The sequence below is a fragment of the Coregonus lavaretus genome, assembly GCF_964263955.1.
Source record: "Coregonus lavaretus genome assembly, chromosome: 4".
In the NCBI taxonomy this organism is placed as follows: Eukaryota; Metazoa; Chordata; class Actinopteri; order Salmoniformes; family Salmonidae; genus Coregonus; species Coregonus lavaretus.
Window position 1 is genome coordinate 73,941,251 of NC_139991.1, and position 22,291 is coordinate 73,963,541.

Below are 22,291 nucleotides of genomic sequence, written 5' to 3' on the forward strand. Positions count from 1 at the left end.
GGAGATGGAGGGGGAGATGGAGAGGGGAGATGGAGAGGGGATGAGAGAGGAGGAGATGGAGGGGGATGAGAGAGGAGGAGATGGAGAGGGGATGAGAGAGGAGGAGATGGAGGGGGGAGATGGAGAGGGGATGAGAGAGGAGGAGATGGAGGGGGGAGATGAAGAGGGGATGGAGAAGGGAGATAGAAGGGGATGAGAGAGGAGGAGATGGAGGGGGGAGATGGAGAGGGATGTGAGAGGAGGAGATGGAGGGGGAGATGGAGAGGGGAGATGGAGAGGGGATGAGAGAGGAGGAGATGGAGGGGGAGATGGAGAGGTGTGAGAGAGGGGGAGATGGAGGGGGGAGATGGAGGGGATGAGAGAGGAGGAGATGGAGGGGGGAGATGGAGAGGGGATGGAGAAGGGAGATAGAAGGGGATGAGAGAGGAGGAGATGGAGGGGGGAGATGGAGAGGGATGTGAGAGGAGGAGATGGAGGGGGAGATGGAGAGGGGAGATGGAGAGGGGATGAGAGAGGAGGAGATGGAGGGGGAGATGGAGAGGGGATGAGAGAGGAGGAGATGGAGGGGGAGATGGAGCGGTGTGAGAGAGGGCGAGATGGAGGGGGGAGATGGAGGGGATGAGAGAGGAGGAGATGGAGGGGGGTGAGAGAGGAGGAGATGGAGAGGGGATGAGAGAGGAGGAGATGGAGGGGGGAGATGGAGAGGGGATGAGAGAGGAGGAGATGGAGGGGGGAGATGGAGAGGGGATGGAGAAGGGAGATAGAAGGGGATGAGAGAGGAGGAGATGGAGGGGGGAGATGGAGAGGGATGAGAGAGGGGGAGATGGAGGGGGAGATGGAGGGGATGAGAGAGGAGGAGATGGAGGGGGAGATGGAGGAGGGATGAGAGAGGAGGAGATGGAGGGGGAGATGGAGAGGGGATGAGAGAGGAGGTGATGGAGGGGGAGATGGAGAGGGGATGAGAGAGGAGGAGATGGAGGGGGAGATGGAGAGGTGTGAGAGAGGGGGAGATGGAGGGGGGAGATGGAGGGGATGAGAGAGGAGGAGATGGAGGGGGGAGATGGAGGAGGGATGAGAGCGGAGGTGATGGAGGGGGGAGATGGAGAGGGATGAGAGAGGAGGAGATGGAGGGGGAGATGGAGAGGGGATGAGAGAGGAGGAGATGGAGGGGGAGATGGAGAGGTGTGAGAGAGGGGGAGATGGAGGGGGGAGATGGAGGGGATGAGAGAGGAGGAGATGGAGGGGGAGATGGTGGAGGGATGAGAGCGGAGGTGATGGAGGGGGGAGATGGAGAGGGGATGGGAGAGGAGGAGATGGAGGAGATGGAGGGGGAAGATGGAGGGGGGATGAGAGTGGAGGTGATGGAGGGGGGGAGATGGAGAGGGGATGAGAGAGGAGGAGATGGAGGGGGAGATGGAGAGGTGTGAGAGAGGGGGAGATGGAGGGGGGAGATGGAGGGGATGAGAGAGGAGGAGATGGAGGGGGATGAGAGAGGAGGAGATGGAGGGAGGAGATGGAGAGGGGATGAGAGAGGAGGAGATGGAGAGGGGATGGGAGAGGAGGAGATGGAGAGGGGATGGGAGAGGAGGAGATGGAGAGGGGATGGGAGAGGAGGAGATGGAGAGAGGAGATTGAGTGGGGAGATGGAGAGAGGAGGAGATGGAGGGGGATGAGAGAGGAGGAGATGGAGGGAGGAGATGGAGAGGGGATGAGAGAGGAGGAGATGGAGGGGGGAGATGGAGAGGGGATGGAGAGGGGAGATAGAAGGGGATGAGGGAGGGGGAGATGGAGAAGGGAGATAGAAGGGGATGAGAGAGGAAGAGATGGAGGGGGAGATGGAGAGGTGTGAGAGAGGGGGAGATGGAGGGGGGAGATGGGGGGGATGAGAGAGGAGGAGATGGAGGGGGATGAGATAGGAGGAGATGGAGGGAGGAGATGGAGAGGGGATGAGAGAGGAGGAGATGGAGGGGGGAGATGGAGAGGGGATGAGAGAGGAGGAGATGGAGGGGGGAGATGGAGAGGGGATGGAGAAGGGAGATAGAAGGGGATGAGAGAGGAGGAGATGGAGGGGGGAGATGGAGAGGGATGAGAGAGGAGGAGATGGAGGGGGAGATGGAGAGGGGAGATGGAGAGGGGATGAGAGAGGAGGAGATGGAGGGGGAGATGGAGAGGTGTGAGAGAGGGGGAGATGGAGATGGAGGGGGAGATGGAGGAGGGATGAGAGAGGAGGAGATGAGGGGGAGATGGAGAGGGGATGGGAGAGGAGGTGATGGAGGGGGAGATGGAGAGGGGAGGAGAGAGGAGGAGATGGAGGGGGAGATGGAGAGGTGTGAGAGAGGGGGAGATGGAGGGGATGAGAGAGGAGGAGATGGAGGGGGAGATGGAGGAGGGATGAGAGCGGAGGTGATGGAGGGGGGAGATGGAGAGGGGATGGGAGAGGAGGAGATGGAGGGGGGAGATGGAGGGGGGATGAGAGCGGAGGTGATGGAGGGGGGAGATGGAGAGGATGAGAGAGGAGGAGATGGAGAGGGGATGAGAGAGGAGGAGATGGAGGGGGAGATGGAGAGGGGATGAGAGAGGAGGAGATGGATGGGGAGATGGAGAGGTGTGAGAGAGGGGGAGATGGAGGGGGGAGATGGAGGGGATGGAGGGGGAGATGGAGGAGGGATGAGAGCGGAGGTGATGGAGGGGGGAGATGGAGAGTGGATGGGAGAGGAGGAGATGGAGGGGGAAGATGGAGGGGGGATGAGAGTGGAGGAGAGAGGAGGAGATGAGAGAGGAGGAGATGGAGGGGGGAGATGGAGATGGGAGATGGAGAGGGGAGGAGAGAGGAGGAGATGGAGGGGGATGAGAGAGGAGGAGATGGAGGGAGGAGATGGAGAGGGGATGAGAGAGGAGGAGATGGAGGGGGGAGATGGGGAGGGGATGGAGAAGGGAGATAGAAGGGGATGAGAGAGGAGGAGATGGAGGGGGGAGATGGAGAGGGATGAGAGAGGAGGAGATGGAGGGGGAGATGGAGGAGGGATGAGAGCGGAGGTGATGGAGGGGGGAGATGGAGAGGGGATGGGAGAGGAGGAGATGGAGGGGGGAGATGGAGAGGGATGAGAGAGGAGGAGATGGAGGGGGAGATGGAGAGGGGATGAGAGAGGAGGAGATGGAGGGGGAGATGGAGAGGTGTGAGAGAGGGGGAGATGGAGGGGATGAGAGAGGAGGAGATGGAGGGGGAGATGGAGGAGGGATGAGAGCGGAGGTGATGGAGGGGGGAGATGGAGAGGGGATGAGAGAGGAGGAGATGAGAGAGGAGGAGATGGAGGGGGGAGATGGAGAGGGGAGGAGAGAGGAGGAGAGAGGAGGAGATGGAGGGGGATGAGATAGGAGGAGATGGAGGGAGGAGATGGAGAGGGGATGAGAGCGGAAGGTGGTGAGGGGGGAGATGGAGAGGTGATGGAGGGGGGATGAGAGAGGAGGAGATGGAGGGGGGAGATGGAGAGGGGATGAGAGAGGAGGAGATGAGAGAGGAGGAGATGGAGGGGGGAGATGGAGAGGGGAGGAGAGAGGAGGAGAGAGGAGGAGATGGAGGGGGATGAGAGAGGAGGAGATGGAGGGGGAGATGGAGAGGGGATGAGAGAGGAGGAGATGGAGGGGGAGATGGAGAGGGAAAATGCAGGGGGATGAGAGAGGAGGAGATGGAGAGGGGATGAGAGAGGAGGAGATGGAGGGGGGAGATGGAGAGGGGATGAGAGAGGAGGAGATGGAGGGGGAGATGGAGCGGTGTGAGAGAGGGCGAGATGGAGGGGGGAGATGGAGGGGATGAGAGAGGAGGAGATGGAGGGGGATGAGAGAGGAGGAGATGGAGAGGGGATGAGAGAGGAGGAGATGGAGGGGGGAGATGAAGAGGGGATGAGAGAGGAGGAGATGGAGGGGGGAGATGGAGAGGGGATGGAGAAGGGAGATAGAAGGGGATGAGAGAGGAGGAGATGGAGGGGGGAGATGGAGAGGGATGAGAGAGGAGGAGATGGAGGGGGAGATGGAGAGGGATGAGAGAGGAGGAGATGGAGGGGGAGATGGAGAGGTGTGAGAGAGGGGGAGATGGAGGGGGGAGATGGAGGGGATGAGAGAGGAGGAGATGGAGGGGGAGATGGAGGAGGGATGAGAGCGGAGGTGATGGAGGGGGGAGATGGAGATGGATGAGAGAGGAGGAGATGGAGGGGGAGATGGAGAGGTGTGAGAGAGGGGGAGATGGAGGGGGGAGATGGAGGGGATGAGAGAGGAGGAGATGGAGGGGGAGATGGTGGAGGGATGAGAGCGGAGGTGATGGAGGGGGGAGATGGAGAGGGGATGGGAGAGGAGGAGATGGAGGGGAAGATGGAGGGGGGAGATGGAGAGGGGATGAGAGAGGAGGAGGTGGAGGGGGAGATGGAGAGGGGAGATGGAGAGGAGGAGATGGAGGGGGAGATGGAGAGGGAGATGGAGGGGATGAGAGAGGAGGAGATGGAGGGGGATGAGAGAGGAGGAGATGGAGGGAGGAGATGGAGAGGGGATGAGAGAGGAGGAGATGGAGAGGGGATGGGAGAGGAGGAGATGGAGAGAGGAGATTGAGTGGGGAGATGGAGAGAGGAGGAGATGGAGGGGGATGAGAGAGGAGGAGATGGAGGGAGGAGATGGAGAGGGGATGAGAGAGGAGGAGATGGAGGGGGAGATGGAGAGGGGATGGAGAAGGGAGGTAGAAGGGGATGAGAGAGGAGGATGTGGAGGGGGAGATGGAGAGGGATGAGAGAGGAGGAGATGGAGGGGGAGATGGAGAGGTGTGAGAGAGGGGGAGATGGAGGGGATGAGAGAGGAGGAGATGGAGGGGGATGAGAGAGGAGGTGATGGAGGGAGGAGATGGAGAGGGGAAGAGAGAGGAGGAGATGAGAGAGGAAGAGATGGAGAGGAGGAGATGGAGAGGGGATGGGAGAGGAGGAGATGGAGAGGGGATATGAGAGGAGGAGATGGAGAGAGGAGATTGAGTGGGGAGATGGAGAGAGGAGGAGATGGAAGGGGATGAGAGAGGAGGAGATGGAGGGAGGAGATGGAGAGGGGATGAGAGAGGAGGAGATGGAGGGGGGAGATGGAGAAGGGAGATAGAAGGGGATGAGGGAGGGGGAGATGGAGAGGGATGATGAGAGGAGGAGATGGAGGGGGAGATGGAGAGGGGAGATGGAGAGGGGATGAGAGAGGAGGAGATGGAGGGGGATGAGAGAGGAGGAGATGGAGAGGGGATGAGAGAGGAGGAGATGGAGGGGGGAGATGGAGAGGGGATGAGAGAGGAGGAGATGGAGGGGGGAGATGAAGAGGGGATGGAGAAGGGAGATAGAAGGGGGATGAGAGAGGAGGAGATGGAGGGGGGAGATGGAGAGGGATGTGAGAGGAGGAGATGGAGGGGGAGATGGAGAGGGGAGATGGAGAGGGGATGAGAGAGGAGGAGATGGAGGGGGAGATGGAGAGGTGTGAGAGAGGGGGAGATGGAGGGGGGAGATGGAGGGGATGAGAGAGGAGGAGATGGAGGGGGGAGATGGAGAGGGGATGGAGAAGGGAGATAGAAGGGGATGAGAGAGGAGGAGATGGAGGGGGGAGATGGAGAGGGATGTGAGAGGAGGAGATGGAGGGGGAGATGGAGAGGGGAGATGGAGAGGGGATGAGAGAGGAGGAGATGGAGGGGGAGATGGAGAGGGGATGAGAGAGGAGGAGATGGAGGGGGAGATGGAGCGGTGTGAGAGAGGGCGAGATGGAGGGGGGAGATGGAGGGGATGAGAGAGGAGGAGATGGAGGGGGGTGAGAGAGGAGGAGATGGAGAGGGGATGAGAGAGGAGGAGATGGAGGGGGGAGATGGAGAGGGGATGAGAGAGGAGGAGATGGAGGGGGGAGATGGAGAGGGGATGGAGAAGGGAGATAGAAGGGGATGAGAGAGGAGGAGATGGAGGGGGGAGATGGAGAGGGATGAGAGAGGGGGAGATGGAGGGGGAGATGGAGGGGATGAGAGAGGAGGAGATGGAGGGGGAGATGGAGGAGGGATGAGAGAGGAGGAGATGGAGGGGGAGATGGAGAGGGGATGAGAGAGGAGGTGATGGAGGGGGAGATGGAGAGGGGATGAGAGAGGAGGAGATGGAGGGGGAGATGGAGAGGTGTGAGAGAGGGGGAGATGGAGGGGGGAGATGGAGGGGATGAGAGAGGAGGAGATGGAGGGGGGAGATGGAGGAGGGATGAGAGCGGAGGTGATGGAGGGGGGAGATGGAGAGGGATGAGAGAGGAGGAGATGGAGGGGGAGATGGAGAGGGGATGAGAGAGGAGGAGATGGAGGGGGAGATGGAGAGGTGTGAGAGAGGGGGAGATGGAGGGGGGAGATGGAGGGGATGAGAGAGGAGGAGATGGAGGGGGAGATGGTGGAGGGATGAGAGCGGAGGTGATGGAGGGGGGAGATGGAGAGGGGATGGGAGAGGAGGAGATGGAGGAGATGGAGGGGGAAGATGGAGGGGGGATGAGAGTGGAGGTGATGGAGGGGGGAGATGGAGAGGGGATGAGAGAGGAGGAGATGGAGGGGGAGATGGAGAGGTGTGAGAGAGGGGGAGATGGAGGGGGGAGATGGAGGGGATGAGAGAGGAGGAGATGGAGGGGGATGAGAGAGGAGGAGATGGAGGGAGGAGATGGAGAGGGGATGAGAGAGGAGGAGATGGAGAGGGGATGGGAGAGGAGGAGATGGAGAGGGGATGGGAGAGGAGGAGATGGAGAGGGGATGGGAGAGGAGGAGATGGAGAGAGGAGATTGAGTGGGGAGATGGAGAGAGGAGGAGATGGAGGGGGATGAGAGAGGAGGAGATGGAGGGAGGAGATGGAGAGGGGATGAGAGAGGAGGAGATGGAGGGGGGAGATGGAGAGGGGATGGAGAGGGGAGATAGAAGGGGATGAGGGAGGGGGAGATGGAGAAGGGAGATAGAAGGGGATGAGAGAGGAAGAGATGGAGGGGGAGATGGAGAGGTGTGAGAGAGGGGGAGATGGAGGGGGGAGATGGGGGGGATGAGAGAGGAGGAGATGGAGGGGGATGAGATAGGAGGAGATGGAGGGAGGAGATGGAGAGGGGATGAGAGAGGAGGAGATGGAGGGGGGAGATGGAGAGGGGATGAGAGAGGAGGAGATGGAGGGGGGAGATGGAGAGGGGATGGAGAAGGGAGATAGAAGGGGATGAGAGAGGAGGAGATGGAGGGGGGAGATGGAGAGGGATGAGAGAGGAGGAGATGGAGGGGGAGATGGAGAGGGGAGATGGAGAGGGGATGAGAGAGGAGGAGATGGAGGGGGAGATGGAGAGGTGTGAGAGAGGGGGAGATGGAGATGGAGGGGGAGATGGAGGAGGGATGAGAGAGGAGGAGATGAGGGGGAGATGGAGAGGGGATGGGAGAGGAGGTGATGGAGGGGGAGATGGAGAGGGGAGGAGAGAGGAGGAGATGGAGGGGGAGATGGAGAGGTGTGAGAGAGGGGGAGATGGAGGGGATGAGAGAGGAGGAGATGGAGGGGGAGATGGAGGAGGGATGAGAGCGGAGGTGATGGAGGGGGGAGATGGAGAGGGGATGGGATGGGAGAGGAGGAGATGGAGGGGGGAGATGGAGGGGGGATGAGAGCGGAGGTGATGGAGGGGGGGAGATGGAGAGGGATGAGAGAGGAGGAGATGGAGAGGGGATGAGAGAGGAGGAGATGGAGGGGGAGATGGAGAGGGGATGAGAGAGGAGGAGATGGATGGGGAGATGGAGAGGTGTGAGAGAGGGGGAGATGGAGGGGGGAGATGGAGGGGATGGAGGGGGAGATGGAGGAGGGATGAGAGCGGAGGTGATGGAGGGGGGAGATGGAGAGTGGATGGGAGAGGAGGAGATGGAGGGGGAAGATGGAGGGGGGATGAGAGTGGAGGAGAGAGGAGGAGATGAGAGAGGAGGAGATGGAGGGGGGAGATGGAGATGGGAGATGGAGAGGGGAGGAGAGAGGAGGAGATGGAGGGGGATGAGAGAGGAGGAGATGGAGGGAGGAGATGGAGAGGGGATGAGAGAGGAGGAGATGGAGGGGGGAGATGGGGAGGGGATGGAGAAGGGAGATAGAAGGGGATGAGAGAGGAGGAGATGGAGGGGGGAGATGGAGAGGGATGAGAGAGGAGGAGATGGAGGGGGAGATGGAGGAGGGATGAGAGCGGAGGTGATGGAGGGGGGAGATGGAGAGGGGATGGGAGAGGAGGAGATGGAGGGGGGAGATGGAGAGGGATGAGAGAGGAGGAGATGGAGGGGGAGATGGAGAGGGGATGAGAGAGGAGGAGATGGAGGGGGAGATGGAGAGGTGTGAGAGAGGGGGAGATGGAGGGGATGAGAGAGGAGGAGATGGAGGGGGAGATGGAGGAGGGATGAGAGCGGAGGTGATGGAGGGGGGAGATGGAGAGGGGATGAGAGAGGAGGAGATGAGAGAGGAGGAGATGGAGGGGGGAGATGGAGAGGGGAGGAGAGAGGAGGAGAGAGGAGGAGATGGAGGGGGATGAGATAGGAGGAGATGGAGGGAGGAGATGGAGAGGGGATGAGAGCGGAGGTGGTGAGGGGGGAGATGGAGAGGTGATGGAGGGGGGATGAGAGAGGAGGAGATGGAGGGGGGAGATGGAGAGGGGATGAGAGAGGAGGAGATGAGAGAGGAGGAGATGGAGGGGGGAGATGGAGAGGGGAGGAGAGAGGAGGAGAGAGGAGGAGATGGAGGGGGATGAGAGAGGAGGAGATGGAGGGGGGAGATGGAGAGGGGATGAGAGAGGAGGAGATGAGAGAGGAGGAGATGGAGGGGGGAGATGGAGAGAGGAGGAGAGAGGAGGAGATGGAGGGAGGAGATGGAGAGGGGATGAGAGCGGAGGTGGTGAGGGGGGAGATGGAGAGGTGATGGAGGGGGGATGAGAGAGGAGGAGATGGAGGGGGGAGATGGAGGGGGATGAGAGAGGAGGAGATGGAGAGGGGATGAGAGAGGATTACATTTACATTTTAGTCATTTGGCAGATGCTCTTATCCAGAGCGACCTACAGTTAGTGAGTGCATAATTATTTTTTTTCAGATGGAGAGGAGATGCGAGAGGTGGCGATGGAGAGGGGATGAGAGAGGAGATGGAGAGGGGATGAGAGAGGAGGAGATGGAGAGGGGATGAGAGAGGAGGAGATGGAGAGGGGGTGAGAGAGGAGGAGATGGAGAGGGGATGAGAGAGGAGGAGATGGAGAGGGGAGATGGAGAGGGGATGAGAGAGGAGGAGATGGAGAGGGGATGAGAGAGGAGAAGATGGAGAGGGGATGAGAGAGGAGGAGATGGAGAGGGGATGAGAGAGGAGGAGATGGAGAGGGGATGAGAGAGGAGGAGATGGAGAGGGGATGAGAGAGGAGGAGATGGAGAGGGGATGAGAGAGGAGAAGATGGAGAGGGGATGAGAGAGGAGGAGATGGAGAGGGGATGAGAGAGGAGAAGATGGAGAGGGGATGAGAGAGGAGGAGATGGAGAGGGGATGAGAGAGGAGGAGATGGAGAGGGGGTGAGAGAGGAGGAGATGGAGAGGGGATGAGAGAGGAGGAGATGGAGAGGGGATGAGAGAGGAGAAGATGGAGAGGGGATGAGAGAGGAGGAGATGGAGAGGGGATGAGAGAGGAGGAGATGGAGAGGGGATGAGAGCGGAGGAGATGGAGGGGGGAGATGAGAGGGATGAGAGAGGAGGTGATGGAGAGGAGATGAGAGGAGGAGATGGAGAGGGGATGAGAGAGGAGGAGATGGAGAGGGGAGGAGGCGATGAGAGGGGAGGAGAGGGGATGAGAGAGGAGGAGATGGAGAGGGGAGGAGAGGGGATGAGAGAGGAGGAGATGGAGAGGAGGAGATGCAGAGGGGATGAGAGAGGAGCACATGGAGAGGGGATGAGAGAGGAGGAGATGGAGAGGGGATGAGAGAGGAGGAGATGGAGAGGGGAGGAGGCGATGAGAGGGGAGGAGAGGATATGAGAGAGGAGGAGATGGAGAGGAGATGAGAGAGGAGGAGATGCAGAGGGGATGAGAGAGGAGCACATGAGAGGGGATGAGATGGAGGAGATGAGAGAGGAGGAGATGGAGAGGGGAGTTGGCGAAGAGAGGGGAGGAGAGGGGATGAGATAGAAGGAGATGGAGAGGAGATGAGAGAGGAGGAGATGGAGGTGGGATGAGAGAGTAGGGGATGGAGAGGGGTGAGAGAGGAGGGTGAGAGAGGAGGAGATGGAGAGGGAATAAGAGAGGAGGAGATGGAGAGGGGAGATGGAGAGGGGATGAGAGAGGAGGAGATGGAGAGGGGATGAGAGAGGAGAAGATGGAGAGGGGATGAGAGAGGAGGAGATGGAGAGGGGATGAGAGAGGAGGAGATGGAGAGGGGATGAGAGAGGAGGAGATGGAGAGGGGATGAGAGAGGAGGAGATGGAGAGGGGATGAGAGAGGAGAAGATGGAGAGGGGATGAGAGAGGAGGAGATGGAGAGGGGATGAGAGAGGAGAAGATGGAGAGGGGATGAGAGAGGAGGAGATGGAGAGGGGATGAGAGAGGAGGAGATGGAGAGGGGGTGAGAGAGGAGGAGATGGAGAGGGGATGAGAGAGGAGGAGATGGAGAGGGGAGATGGAGAGGGGATGAGAGAGGAGGAGATGGAGAGGGGATGAGAGAGGAGAAGATGGAGAGGGGATGAGAGAGGAGGAGATGGAGAGGGGATGAGAGAGGAGGAGATGGAGAGGGGATGAGAGCGGAGGAGATGGAGGGGGGAGATGAGAGGGATGAGAGAGGAGGTGATGGAGAGGAGATGAGAGGAGGAGATGGAGAGGGGATGAGAGAGGAGGAGATGGAGAGGGGAGGAGGCGATGAGAGGGGAGGAGAGGGGATGAGAGAGGAGGAGATGGAGAGGGGAGGAGAGGGGATGAGAGAGGAGGAGATGGAGAGGAGGAGATGCAGAGGGGATGAGAGAGGAGCACATGGAGAGGGGATGAGAGAGGAGGAGATGGAGAGGGGATGAGAGAGGAGGAGATGGAGAGGGGAGGAGGCGATGAGAGGGGAGGAGAGGATATGAGAGAGGAGGAGATGGAGAGGAGATGAGAGAGGAGGAGATGCAGAGGGGATGAGAGAGAAGCACATGGAGAGGGGATGAGAGAGGAGGACATGAGAGGGGATGAGATGGAGGAGATGAGAGAGGAGGAGATGGAGAGGGGAGTTGGCGAAGAGAGGGGAGGAGAGGGGATGAGATAGAAGGAGATGGAGAGGAGATGAGAGAGGAGGAGATGGAGGTGGGATGAGAGAGTAGGGGATGGAGAGGGGTGAGAGAGGAGGGTGAGAGAGGAGGAGATGGAGAGGGAATAAGAGAGGAGGAGATGGAGGGGGGATGAGAGAGGAGGAGATGGACTTTGGGTGAGAGAGGAGGAGATGGAGAGGGGATGAGAGAGGAGAAGATGGAGAGGGGATGAGAGAGGAGGAGATGGAGAGAGGATGAGAGAGGAGAAGATGGAGAGGGGATGAGAGAGGAGGAGATGGAGAGGGGATGAGAGAGGAGGAGATGGAGAGAGGATGAGAGAGGAGAAGATGGAGAGGGGATGAGAGAGGAGGAGATGGAGAGGGGAGATGGAGAGGGGATGAGAGAGGAGAAGATGGAGGTGGGATGAGAGAGGAGGAGATGGAGGGGGGATGAGAGAGGAGAAGATGGAGGTGGGATGAGAGAGGAGGAGATGGAGGGGGGATGAGAGAGGAGAAGATGGAGAGGGGATGAGAGAGGAGGAGATGGAGAGGGGAGATGGAGAGGGGTGAGAGATAAGGGTGAGAGAGGAGGAGATGGAGAGGGGATGAGAGAGGAGGGTGAGAGAGGGGGGTGAGAGACAATATAAAAGAGCAAGAGAGAGCAAAAGGAGAGTTTGCTAATGTTCTGACAGCCAATCATGTCCCAATCTGTCATCAGACTGTCTGTCGGCATCACCACAATATATCTCTATGGTCTGGTCATGCTCTGTTAACACCCTGAAGAGCCTCACAGTACACCCACTGCATTGGGAGACTTACAGTACACACACACACACACACACACACACACACACACACACACACACACACAAGGCCCATAACTCTAAAGATAATGACTTATTCCCATATAATTACTGAACCATCTCTGATTCAACAGTAGATGACTTCCTGCTTTCTTATCCTTGTACCTGAGGATCTGCCTGTGCTATCTGTCCTATGATCACTGGTGTCTTTGCCCAACCCTTGGTGAGGTGGCATGCCTGCTCATGTAGGTTTGCTAAATTCCTATGACCACATAACCACCAAAGTACTTGATTGCGTAACACAGTAGATCAATTGTTACATACATGCTTTAACAACATCCTATAGGACCTACCATGAGTATGCCCTCTGTAACCACAAACCTAATCTACTGTTCTACAGTAATGAAATCCATGTACACACACTCTTGCAGAAAATAACATATAGTGCATTCGGGAAAGTTTTCAGAACCCTTCCCTTTTTCCACATTTTGTTACGTTACAGCCTTATTCTGAAATTGATTAAATAGTGTTTTTCCCCTCTACATACAATACCCCATAATGACAAAGAAAAAACAGGTTTTATACATTTTTGCACGGAAATATAAGTATTCAGACCCTTTACTCAGTACTTTATTGAAGCACCTTTGGCAGCGATTACTGCCTCGAGTCTTCTTGGGTATGATGCTACAAAGGAACTCTGGAGCCCCCGATTACTCAGTTTGGCCGGGCGGCCAGCTCTAGGAAGAGTCTTGGTGGTTCCAAACTTCTTCCATTTAAAAATTATGGAGGACACTATGTTCTTGGGGACCTTCAATGCTGCAGAAATGTTTTGGTACCCTTCCCCAGATCTTTGCCTCGACACAATCCTGTCTTGGAGCTCTACGGACAATTCCTTCAACCTCATGGCTTGGTTTTTGTTCTGAAATGCACTGTCAACTGTGGGACCTTATATAGACAGGTGTGTGCCTTTTCAAATCAAGTCCAATCAATTGAATTTACCACAGGTGGACTCCAATCAAGTTATAGAAACATCAAGGATGATCAATGGAAACAGGATGCACCTGAGCTCAATTTCAAGTCTCATAGCAAAGGGTCTGAATACTTATGTAAATAAGGTCTGTTTTTCGCAAAAAAATCTAAAAACCTGTTTTCGCTTTGTCATTATGGAGTATTGTGTGTAGATTGATGAGGAAAATGTTTTATTTAATCCATTTTAGAATAAGGCTGTAAAGTAACAAAATGTGGAAAAATGGAAGGGGTCTGAATACTTTCCGAATGCACTGTATGAACTTCACAGAGCCCACCACTTGGGTATGCCTTGAAGTTGTATATTTTGCCATAACAAATGTTGCAGAGGTTACAGCATTGTATTATTCAATTCAGCAGGGCCCGTTAGTACATCAGGTTGCCAAGCAACAACTAGCTACACTAGCCTCAAACAGCCTTAATGGAAAGTAGTGGACAACGTTAGCAGGCCCAAGGATACTGTAAGGCAAAGCTCCACTCCAACTATATTCCAATTGGATAATAACCTTAATAATAATAATAATAATAATAATAATAACCTTAAATCACTTTGGTCTTTTCCCCTTCCTCAAGGCTCAACTGCTGATTCGAACAAATACATTTAAACAGTCTTGGAGTCGGTACATATCTTGGATACTTGTCCTCGAGGCGTCGATTCAAAAAGGCTGGTGATAGGATTTATCCATTTAAACGCCAACAAAGGCCAAGGGTGAAACCAATGGTGTGGGAGGAGTCTCAAGCATTTACTCTATTTAGTGCATTATGCCTATAGGCATTTCATGTGGAATGTCTTCACGGATGGCAACTAATGGGATAAAATAAGGAAGTGATGATGATCATCATTAACCAGTCAAACTGTACAAGCAATAACCCAAGTTCAAAAGTGGTATGGAAAGTTTACCAACCTATTAATGCTACTATTCTCTAGAATACATTTTACGTGATATTTTCTCCAAATTGATCTCAATATGTTGAGTTTTGGACAATTTTCCCCCATAATGCCGTTGGGTAATATAATAATAGCATTACTGTTAGACACACTTCCCCCTGTGTCAACCATAACATTACTGTTAGACACACTTCCCCCCCTGTGTCAACCATAACATTACTGTTAGACACACTTCCCCCCTGTGTCAACCATAACATTACTGTTAGACACACTTCCCCCCCTGTGTCAACCATAACATTACTGTTAGACACACTTCCCCCCCTGTGTCAACCATAACATTACTGTTAGACACACTTCCCCCCTGTGTCAACCATAACATTACTGTTAGACACACTTCCCCCTTTGTCAACCATAACATTACTGTTAGACACACTTCCCCCTGTGTCAACCATAACATTACTGTTAGACACACTTCCCCCCTGTGTCAACCATAACACAAAATGTTAGTCTATTATCAAAAATATCAGGATGACAGAGACGTTTACAGTTAAAAGTCCTCTTCCCTCACCTTCCCACTTTACTAATTACAGTTAAATTAGAGGAGTAACATAATGTCCTCTTCCCCCTTTACTAATTACAGTTAAATTAGAGGAGTAACATAATGTCCTCTTCCCCCTTTACTAATTACAGTTAAATTAGAGGCGTAACATAATGTCCTCTTCCCCCTTTACTAATTACAGTTAAATTAGAGGAGTAACATAATGTCCTCTTCCCCCTTTACTAATTACAGTTAAATTAGAGGAGTAACATAATGTCCTCTTCCCCTTTTACTAATTACAGTTCACTAGGAGGAGCCAGAGAATGCATGGTTGAATAGTGACACACACACACACACAACACACAATTTCAATCCAACAACTCGTACATCCCATCCCCTGGCTCCCCATACTAAAGCATCTGCCTGGAGTAGTTGTGGTCTGCCTCGGAGAGAGCTTACGCAATGGAAAAATGGCGCAGAGGAGTGTGCCGATCCCCGCCGCATGCAGCAGAGCACTCAACATAGCGTAGGCCAATGATGTCACCATTTAGGGTTTAATTAAAGCTTCCTAGTCCTTGACTGCGTCCCAAATGGCACCCTATTCCCTACATAGTGCACTTCTTTTGACCAGTGGTACACTATTTAAGGAATAGGGTGCCATTTGGGACATGACCCTCTATTTGGAATCCCCCCCCCCCCCAGCTCTGCAGCTGGCAGACAGAGCCAAATGGGTTTGACTGTTTGTGTGCAGTGGTGATTGGAGGACAGTAAACAAAGCGTTGAATGCTGACAGGGCATTGCACACTTCTACGACGCAGCCTCGCAGCGCCACTGGACGAGCCAAAGTACGCCGGAAGACAAACGGAGGAGCTCATTAAGAGGTGAAGATGACGGGAGGGTTTTAGTTTGGGGAAAACACATAACATGCTGTCTTTAGCCAAGATGAGGCGAATACGTTTATTTGCAGGAAACACGCCCCAAATAACTGTTAAAGTACATTTGTATCGATAACTCGATGCTTTTTTTTCCAACCCTCGGGCTAGGGTATGTAATGAAATACATCTCCAGCTGCTACGGCCCACGTGTGCTTGTAACTGGGCCTGGTTCACTGAAATCCTCTTGAGTGTTCAGCCATCATCAGTCCTGGTCAAAAGCCAAACTACTTTGTGTCCAGTGCCGGGGTTCTTGTGGCAACACGGTTGTATCGAATATCAAGGCTTGAGCGCTTGACTGATTTACCTCTCCCCGAGAGATAGACGTAATGAAAATCAGCTTCCTCCTAAAGCCCGGTACTGCCACCCTATTGGACCAGGCCAACGAAACCTCAGTCTTAGAAATGGCTGGGTATGTGTGTGGGATCATGGCACAGAGATGGTGTTGATGCCTCCAAAACATACGTCCCCACCCATGACTCTCATGCCTGTATTTCCCCTCTGTCGCTGATATCACTGTATCCCATCTCCTTTCAACTACCCAAATTCACTGGGAAAAGAAAATGGCTGGGTATGACTTGGGCAAATTCAAGCAACCACTGTTTGAGAACGTAACCTGGTCTGACCAACCCATACAGACCAAAACCTTCCCTTGCATCTGTCAAAGGAGAGGGAAACCCTGAGATTAGGGAGCTTTGATTTCTCTCGAAAGTTCAATTTGTTTTAATTAAATGAATGGTTCCGAATGTGCAGAGTAGAGCCGCTCCTCTGAAAACTACTACCACGTCCCAAGACCCGGGACCGATGGCCAACACAAAGTCTCCATGGTGCGGGCATTCCATTTTCCCTCTGCTGGTATTAAAAACAGACCCCTCCCCCCAAGAACCAAGTGGTAGCTTTTCTTTAAATGACATCCTGATTTATGCACGCAGTTGACTGAGGGGGGGGGGGGGGGGCTCGCCCGCAACGGACGTCAAACCCCCACCGCGCTCCACAACAGAATTAGGCTGCACATGGAAGATGGAGATCTGTGAGTTTGGCAGGGCTATGTCGAGTTTGATGTTTGTGCCAATGTGGCGTCCGGTGGCTTCAAAGCCTCACATTTGCCAATACGTAGCATCAGCAATCCAGGGTTTACACAAATCATTGGTTTGGCAGGGCTAGGTAGCGTTTGACGTTTGTACAGCCATTCGGAACGCTATTAAAAAGTTTGTCCGGTGGTCATTAATTATCCTAATAACATAGGGCTGTGGGCTGATTTTCATTATGAATTTTGGAGTATGGTTTTGGGTGGAGGGCTGTAGAATGGCTCTGCTCCAGTTACTTCCTGTCCTCCGTAACAGATCTAGGATCAGTTCTTCCAGCCCCAGTCTAACACATTCTGAACATCTCAGCCAATCTGGCCAGGAATCAGTTCTTATGTGGAACAAATGTGCTGTATCAACATGACAGAATAGAGGGGGCCTCTGCTACACTCCTCCACTCCAGGATCCAGATTAGAATGGGGATGGGGGGGGGGGGGGGGAGAGACAAAGGGCTACAGGAACTATCAGAACAAATGCTTTATTCTGACATAACGGCTTCCCTCGTCTGCAATCACCCAGAGTCATTCAAGCAGAGGAGGCTGGTGGGAGGAACTATAGGAGGATGTGTTCATGGAATGGAATAAATGGAATGGAGTCAAACATGTGGTTGCCATATGCTTGATGTGTTTGACTCCATTCCAGCCATTACAATGAGCCCGTCCTCCTATAGCTCCACCCAGCAGCCTCCTCTGAACTTAAGCATGGGAAGAGAAGAGCTGTGAGGCCTCGCTGCAAAGGGATGGGAGCTCTGTTCAACTCCAACAGGCTTTCATTTTGCAGGTTCCCGCGCCGCCACGCTGACCCTCAACATGGGGGTCCCACAGGGGTGTGTGCTTAGTTCTCTCCTGTACTCCCTGTTCACCCATGAATGCGTGGCCGCGCACGACTCCCAACACCATCATCAAGTTTGCTGATGACACGACGGTGGTAGGTCTGATCACAGACGACGATGAAACAGCCTACAGGGAGGAGGCCAGTGACCTGGCAGTGTGGTGCCGGGAAAACAATCTCTTCCTCAATGTCAGTAAGACCTAGGAGCTGATCGTGGACTACAGGACAAGGGGAGGCGAGCACACCTCCATCCACATCGACCTCAAGCTGAACCTCGGCAAGACGGAGCTGCTCTTCCTCCCGGGGAAGGACTGCCCGCTCTATGATCTTGCCATCACGGTTGAAAACTCTGTTGTGTCCTCCTCCCAGAGTGCAAAGAACCCGATCCTGTAGGTTCACGCTCTACAACATTCGCAGAGTACGACCCTACCTTACACAGGAAGCGGCACAGGTCCTAATTCAGGCACTTGTCATCTCCTGTCTGGATTACTGCAACTCGCTGGTGGCTGGGCTCCCTGCCTGTGCCATTAAACCCCTACAACTCATCCAGAATGGCTACACGGACTATCTGAGTTGACCTTGTATGTTATTTTTGCAGTCTCTATGCACACTCACAGAACTCTTCACACTCATGTACACTGACACTCCAATACACACACAACATGCACACACATTCATACTGACTCTACACACACACACACACACACACACACACACACACACACACACAATCATAATTTACTCTGCTGCTAATCTGTTTATCATATATCCTGATGCCTAGTCACCTTACCCCTATACATATCTACCTCCATCACGCCAGTATCCCTGTCCCCTTACCCCTATACATATCTACCTCCATCACGCCAGTATCCCTGCACATTGTTAATATGGTACTGGAACTGACTGACCCCTGTATATAGCTTCTTACTTTCTCATGTTCTTCTTATTTCTATTTCTTGTGTGTTTTTGTTCTACCTTGTGTTATTTTTTAGTACTAAATTGATATTGATTACTGCATTGTTGGGTTTGGAGCTTGCAAGAAATGCATTTCACTGTACCTTAATCTCGCCCCGGGCACTTCATTTTACTGCCTAGTGAACCGAACAAGGGTTTTTCCTACAGCTGCAATATGTCACTTTTTGGGCGACCTGACCAAATTAGCATAGAAATATGAGTCATAGATCTGTCATTTTCATTGAAAGCGAGTCTAAGAAGCGGTAGATCTGTTCTATGTGCGTTATTTCCATGCTTCCCGTTTTTTGCGTATTTTACTTTTGGTTTTGTACACCAGCTTCAAACAGCTGAAAATACAATATTATTGGTTATGGAAAATATATTTCACTGCGGTTTCGATGGTACAACGACTCTCTACACTATACTTGCTTGTTTTGTCACATAAACTGACATTCGATTTGATTTTAGCATCCAGGAAATGGCGTAGCGATTTCTGCACAGTGCATCTTTAACCGAGCAAACGAGGCTGTGTCCAAAATGGCACCCTATTCCCTATATAGTGCATTAAATAGGGAAAAGGGTGCAATGGGACACATCCAGAGACACTCAAGAAACAGGAAAGTCAAGGACATCATTGCGCTTGAGAAGAAGCAGGTCTCTGCAGAGCCTTTGGGGAGAGGTTTTGGGCCAGGGTGGGTCTGGAGGCCTGGAATGTTCTTTCCAGAGATTCTGTGCTCTGTCACACCACACTGGGTTCAGATTAACGTGAACAACTGCTCTTCAGATAGAGATAAGGGAGTCCGTCTGTCAATCAATTTGTCCGTATGACAGTAAACAGCTGTAGGAACTGATAACAAGTAAATGTGCGTGTGTGTGTGTGTGTGTGTGTGTGTTTATAGCTCAGATACACTCCTTCAGTAAATCATGATTAGGGAAGGGAGAAAAGAGGGGGGGGGGGGCAATAAAGAGAGAGGGAAGGAGAGGAGGGGGTTACCTTCAGCTGTGGGTGCTGCTCCACTTTAATAAAGAGAGAAGGAGAGAGAAGTAGAGAGAGAGAGAGAGAGAGAAGGAGAGACAAGGAGGGAGAAAAGGAGAGAGAGAAGGAGAGGAGGGGGTTACCTTCAGCTGTGGGTGCTGCTCCACTTTAATAAAGAGAGAAGGAGAGAGAAGTAGAGAGAGAGAGAGAAGGAGAGAGAGGAGGAGAGAGGGAAGGAGAGGAGGGGGTTACCTTCAGCTGTGGGTGCTGCTCCACTTTGAGCTTCTGCCAGCCCCTCAGACTCCACTGGCTGGGATAGGCTAGGGTCTGCTTCTGCTGCAGAGACAGGAAGGAGACCAGAGTTAGGAGGGCGCAGAACTCACCTAACCCTGCCTTGGTGGGCCTTAGATCCATCCAGGTGTCTGAAAATAAACCTGGTGATACTGACTACGGTGCTGCTGACGCATCAAACAATATACCACCTGAAATATTAAACACATCAATATGTTTCTGTTAGTAAATGATGCTATCATCTTGCTAAATGTGCAGCAAAGAATGATCCAGCAACTGTCTCAATGCTTGAAGTCACAGAATGGAGAAGGGAGTCTTCATAAACTCCGCCAACACAACAAGTGGATCCAAAAACTAAATTTAATACAGCCGTTTTGGGAACAAGGCTTTACAGTGACTAGAGGGGATATACCATTTGATAAAAATGGCCATGGCCAAAAGCAAAAAACAACAGGGTTTTGATGTAACTATGATATTGTATTCCATCCTTACAACATCTGCCACCAAGAGATGCTGGTCTCGCTACAAGTTGAACAGAGATAGATTTTCAGTGAGCCTGGCTAGAAATGACTCAATCACATCAAAGGATCAACGTTACCTATTGATTTGTCATTAGACCAATGTGCTACAGATGATAGCTGCATGCTCTACTGATGTTTACGATCACACAATAGATCATTACTGCCTAATTGGTCTCAAGGCACTATTGAAAATGAGATTTACTTATCCCAGAGGAATTACAGAAAAATACAACACAAAAATTATTGCAGATGTGCACAGAAAATCATGATTTATAAGGTCAAAATTCACAATAACAGGTTATTTCTCAAAACCATCTGGACAATTTTTTGGACAAACACTGATTCATATGCTCAGTTTTTGATCCAAGAACAATCTAAAAGATCAACAGATTTATGGAAGTGATTTTTTCCCCCTCAAAACTTTACGATCGTTAAGAATTGCTTTCCAAAAGTGCCGGAAAAAGAGAGAGTTCATCTTATAGGAAACCACACTTTGGCACATAGAAACCCAAACATAGCTGCTGGACAAGTTGAGGTCACTCACATGGCCTGCGTCTCAAATAGCACCCTAATTCCTATATAGTGCACTACTTTTGACCAGGGCTCATAGGTCTCTGGCCAAAAGTAGTGCACTATATAGGGAATAAGCTGCCATGTTGGATGCAGCCATGATTACTCTGCACTACCGTTTCCCCACAACCGGGTTAGGAATGTTCTGCGGGCTGGCAATTAACGATTAGCACATTAATGAGTGAGTGGCGATGAGGAGAGTTTTAGCCCTGTCCAGTCTAATCCACACCTCCTATGCCCTGACATACACAGTAGCCAAACATGGTTGAACATTGCAGATTGAAATGGCTTGAATAGAGCTGACGTGATTCCTTATTCTACATGTCAGAGTTTGTTCTACATAGCATATGTCTATCTGAACATTTCCACAGCTGTGTCCTGCTGAAGGCCCTTGGTTACCAGACACCACATCAGCTGTGTCCTGCTGAAGGCCCTTGGTCACCAGACACCACATCAGCTGTGTCCTGCTGAAGGCCCTTGGTCACCAGACACCACATCAGCTGTGTCCTGCTGAAGGCCCTTGGTCACCAGACATCACAGCAGCTGTGTCCTGCTGAAGGCCCTTGGTTACCAGACACCACATCAGCTGTGTCCTGCTGAAGGCCTTGGTCACCAGACACCACAGCAGCTGTGTCCTGCTGAAGGCCCTGGTTACCAGACACCACATCAGCTGTGTCCTGCTGAAGGCCCTTGGTTACCAGACACCACAGCAGCTGTGTCCTGCTGAAGGCCCTTGGTTACCAGACACCACATCAGCTGTGTCCTGCTGAAGGCCCTTGGTCACCAGACACCACATCAGCTGTGTCCCGCTGAAGGCCCTTGGTTACCAGACATCACAGCAGCTGTGTCCTGCTGAAGGCCCTTGGTCACCAGACACCACATCAGCTGTGTCCTGCTGAAGGCCTTGGTTACCAGACACCACAGCAGCTGTGTCCTGCTGAAGGCCTTGGTCACCAGACACCACAGCAGCTGTGTCCTGCTGAAGGCCTTGGTTACCAGACACCACATCAGCTGTGTCCTGCTGAAGGCCCTTGGTCACCAGACACCACATCAGCTGTGTCCTGCTGAAGGCCCTTGGTTACCAGACACCACATCAGCTGTGTCCTGCTGAAGGCCCTTGGTTACCAGACACCACATCAGCTGTGTCCTGCTGAAGGCCCTTGGTCACCAGACACCACATCAGCTGTGTCCTGCTGAAGGCCCTTGGTTACCAGACACCACATCAGCTGTGTCCTGCTGAAGGCCCTTGGTTACCAGACACCACATCAGCTGTGTCCTGCTGAAGGCCCTTGGTTACCAGACACCACATCAGCTGTGTCCTGCTGAAGGCCCTTGGTCACCAGACACCACATCAGCTGTGTCCTGCTGAAGGCCCTTGGTCACCAGACACCACAGCAGCTGTGTCCTGCTGAAGGCCCTTGGTCACCAGACATCACAGCAGCTGTGTCCTGCTGAAGGCTTATGATCAGTAGGGCACACCGTAGCAAATGTATTTTTGGAAAATGAGCATTTCTTATTGGACAAATTCTGGTAGTACCTCCCCCATTTCTTTCGGTTTCAAAAATGTTTCTCCCTACTGGGCATGACCCTGGAAGCCTCAGGAACGTGTCCATCTGGTAGA

General features: G+C 53.2%; 1 protein-coding gene across 1 annotated transcript in view; it reads right to left on the reverse strand.

The window, feature by feature from the left end:
- ror2 (receptor tyrosine kinase-like orphan receptor 2) overlaps nucleotides 1-21,721 on the reverse strand; it is a gene marked incomplete at its 5' end in the record, with an annotated part of 55,587 nt that extends 33,866 nt beyond the window's left edge. The window contains 3 exons of the mRNA XM_084159354.1: nucleotides 19,541-19,624; nucleotides 21,242-21,402; nucleotides 21,498-21,721. Coding sequence (XP_084015480.1) covers nucleotides 19,541-19,624; nucleotides 21,242-21,402; nucleotides 21,498-21,721 — 469 coding nt within the window. The remainder of the gene's footprint in view (nucleotides 1-19,540; nucleotides 19,625-21,241; nucleotides 21,403-21,497) is intronic.
- Nucleotides 21,722-22,291: the final 570 nt, after the last annotated feature.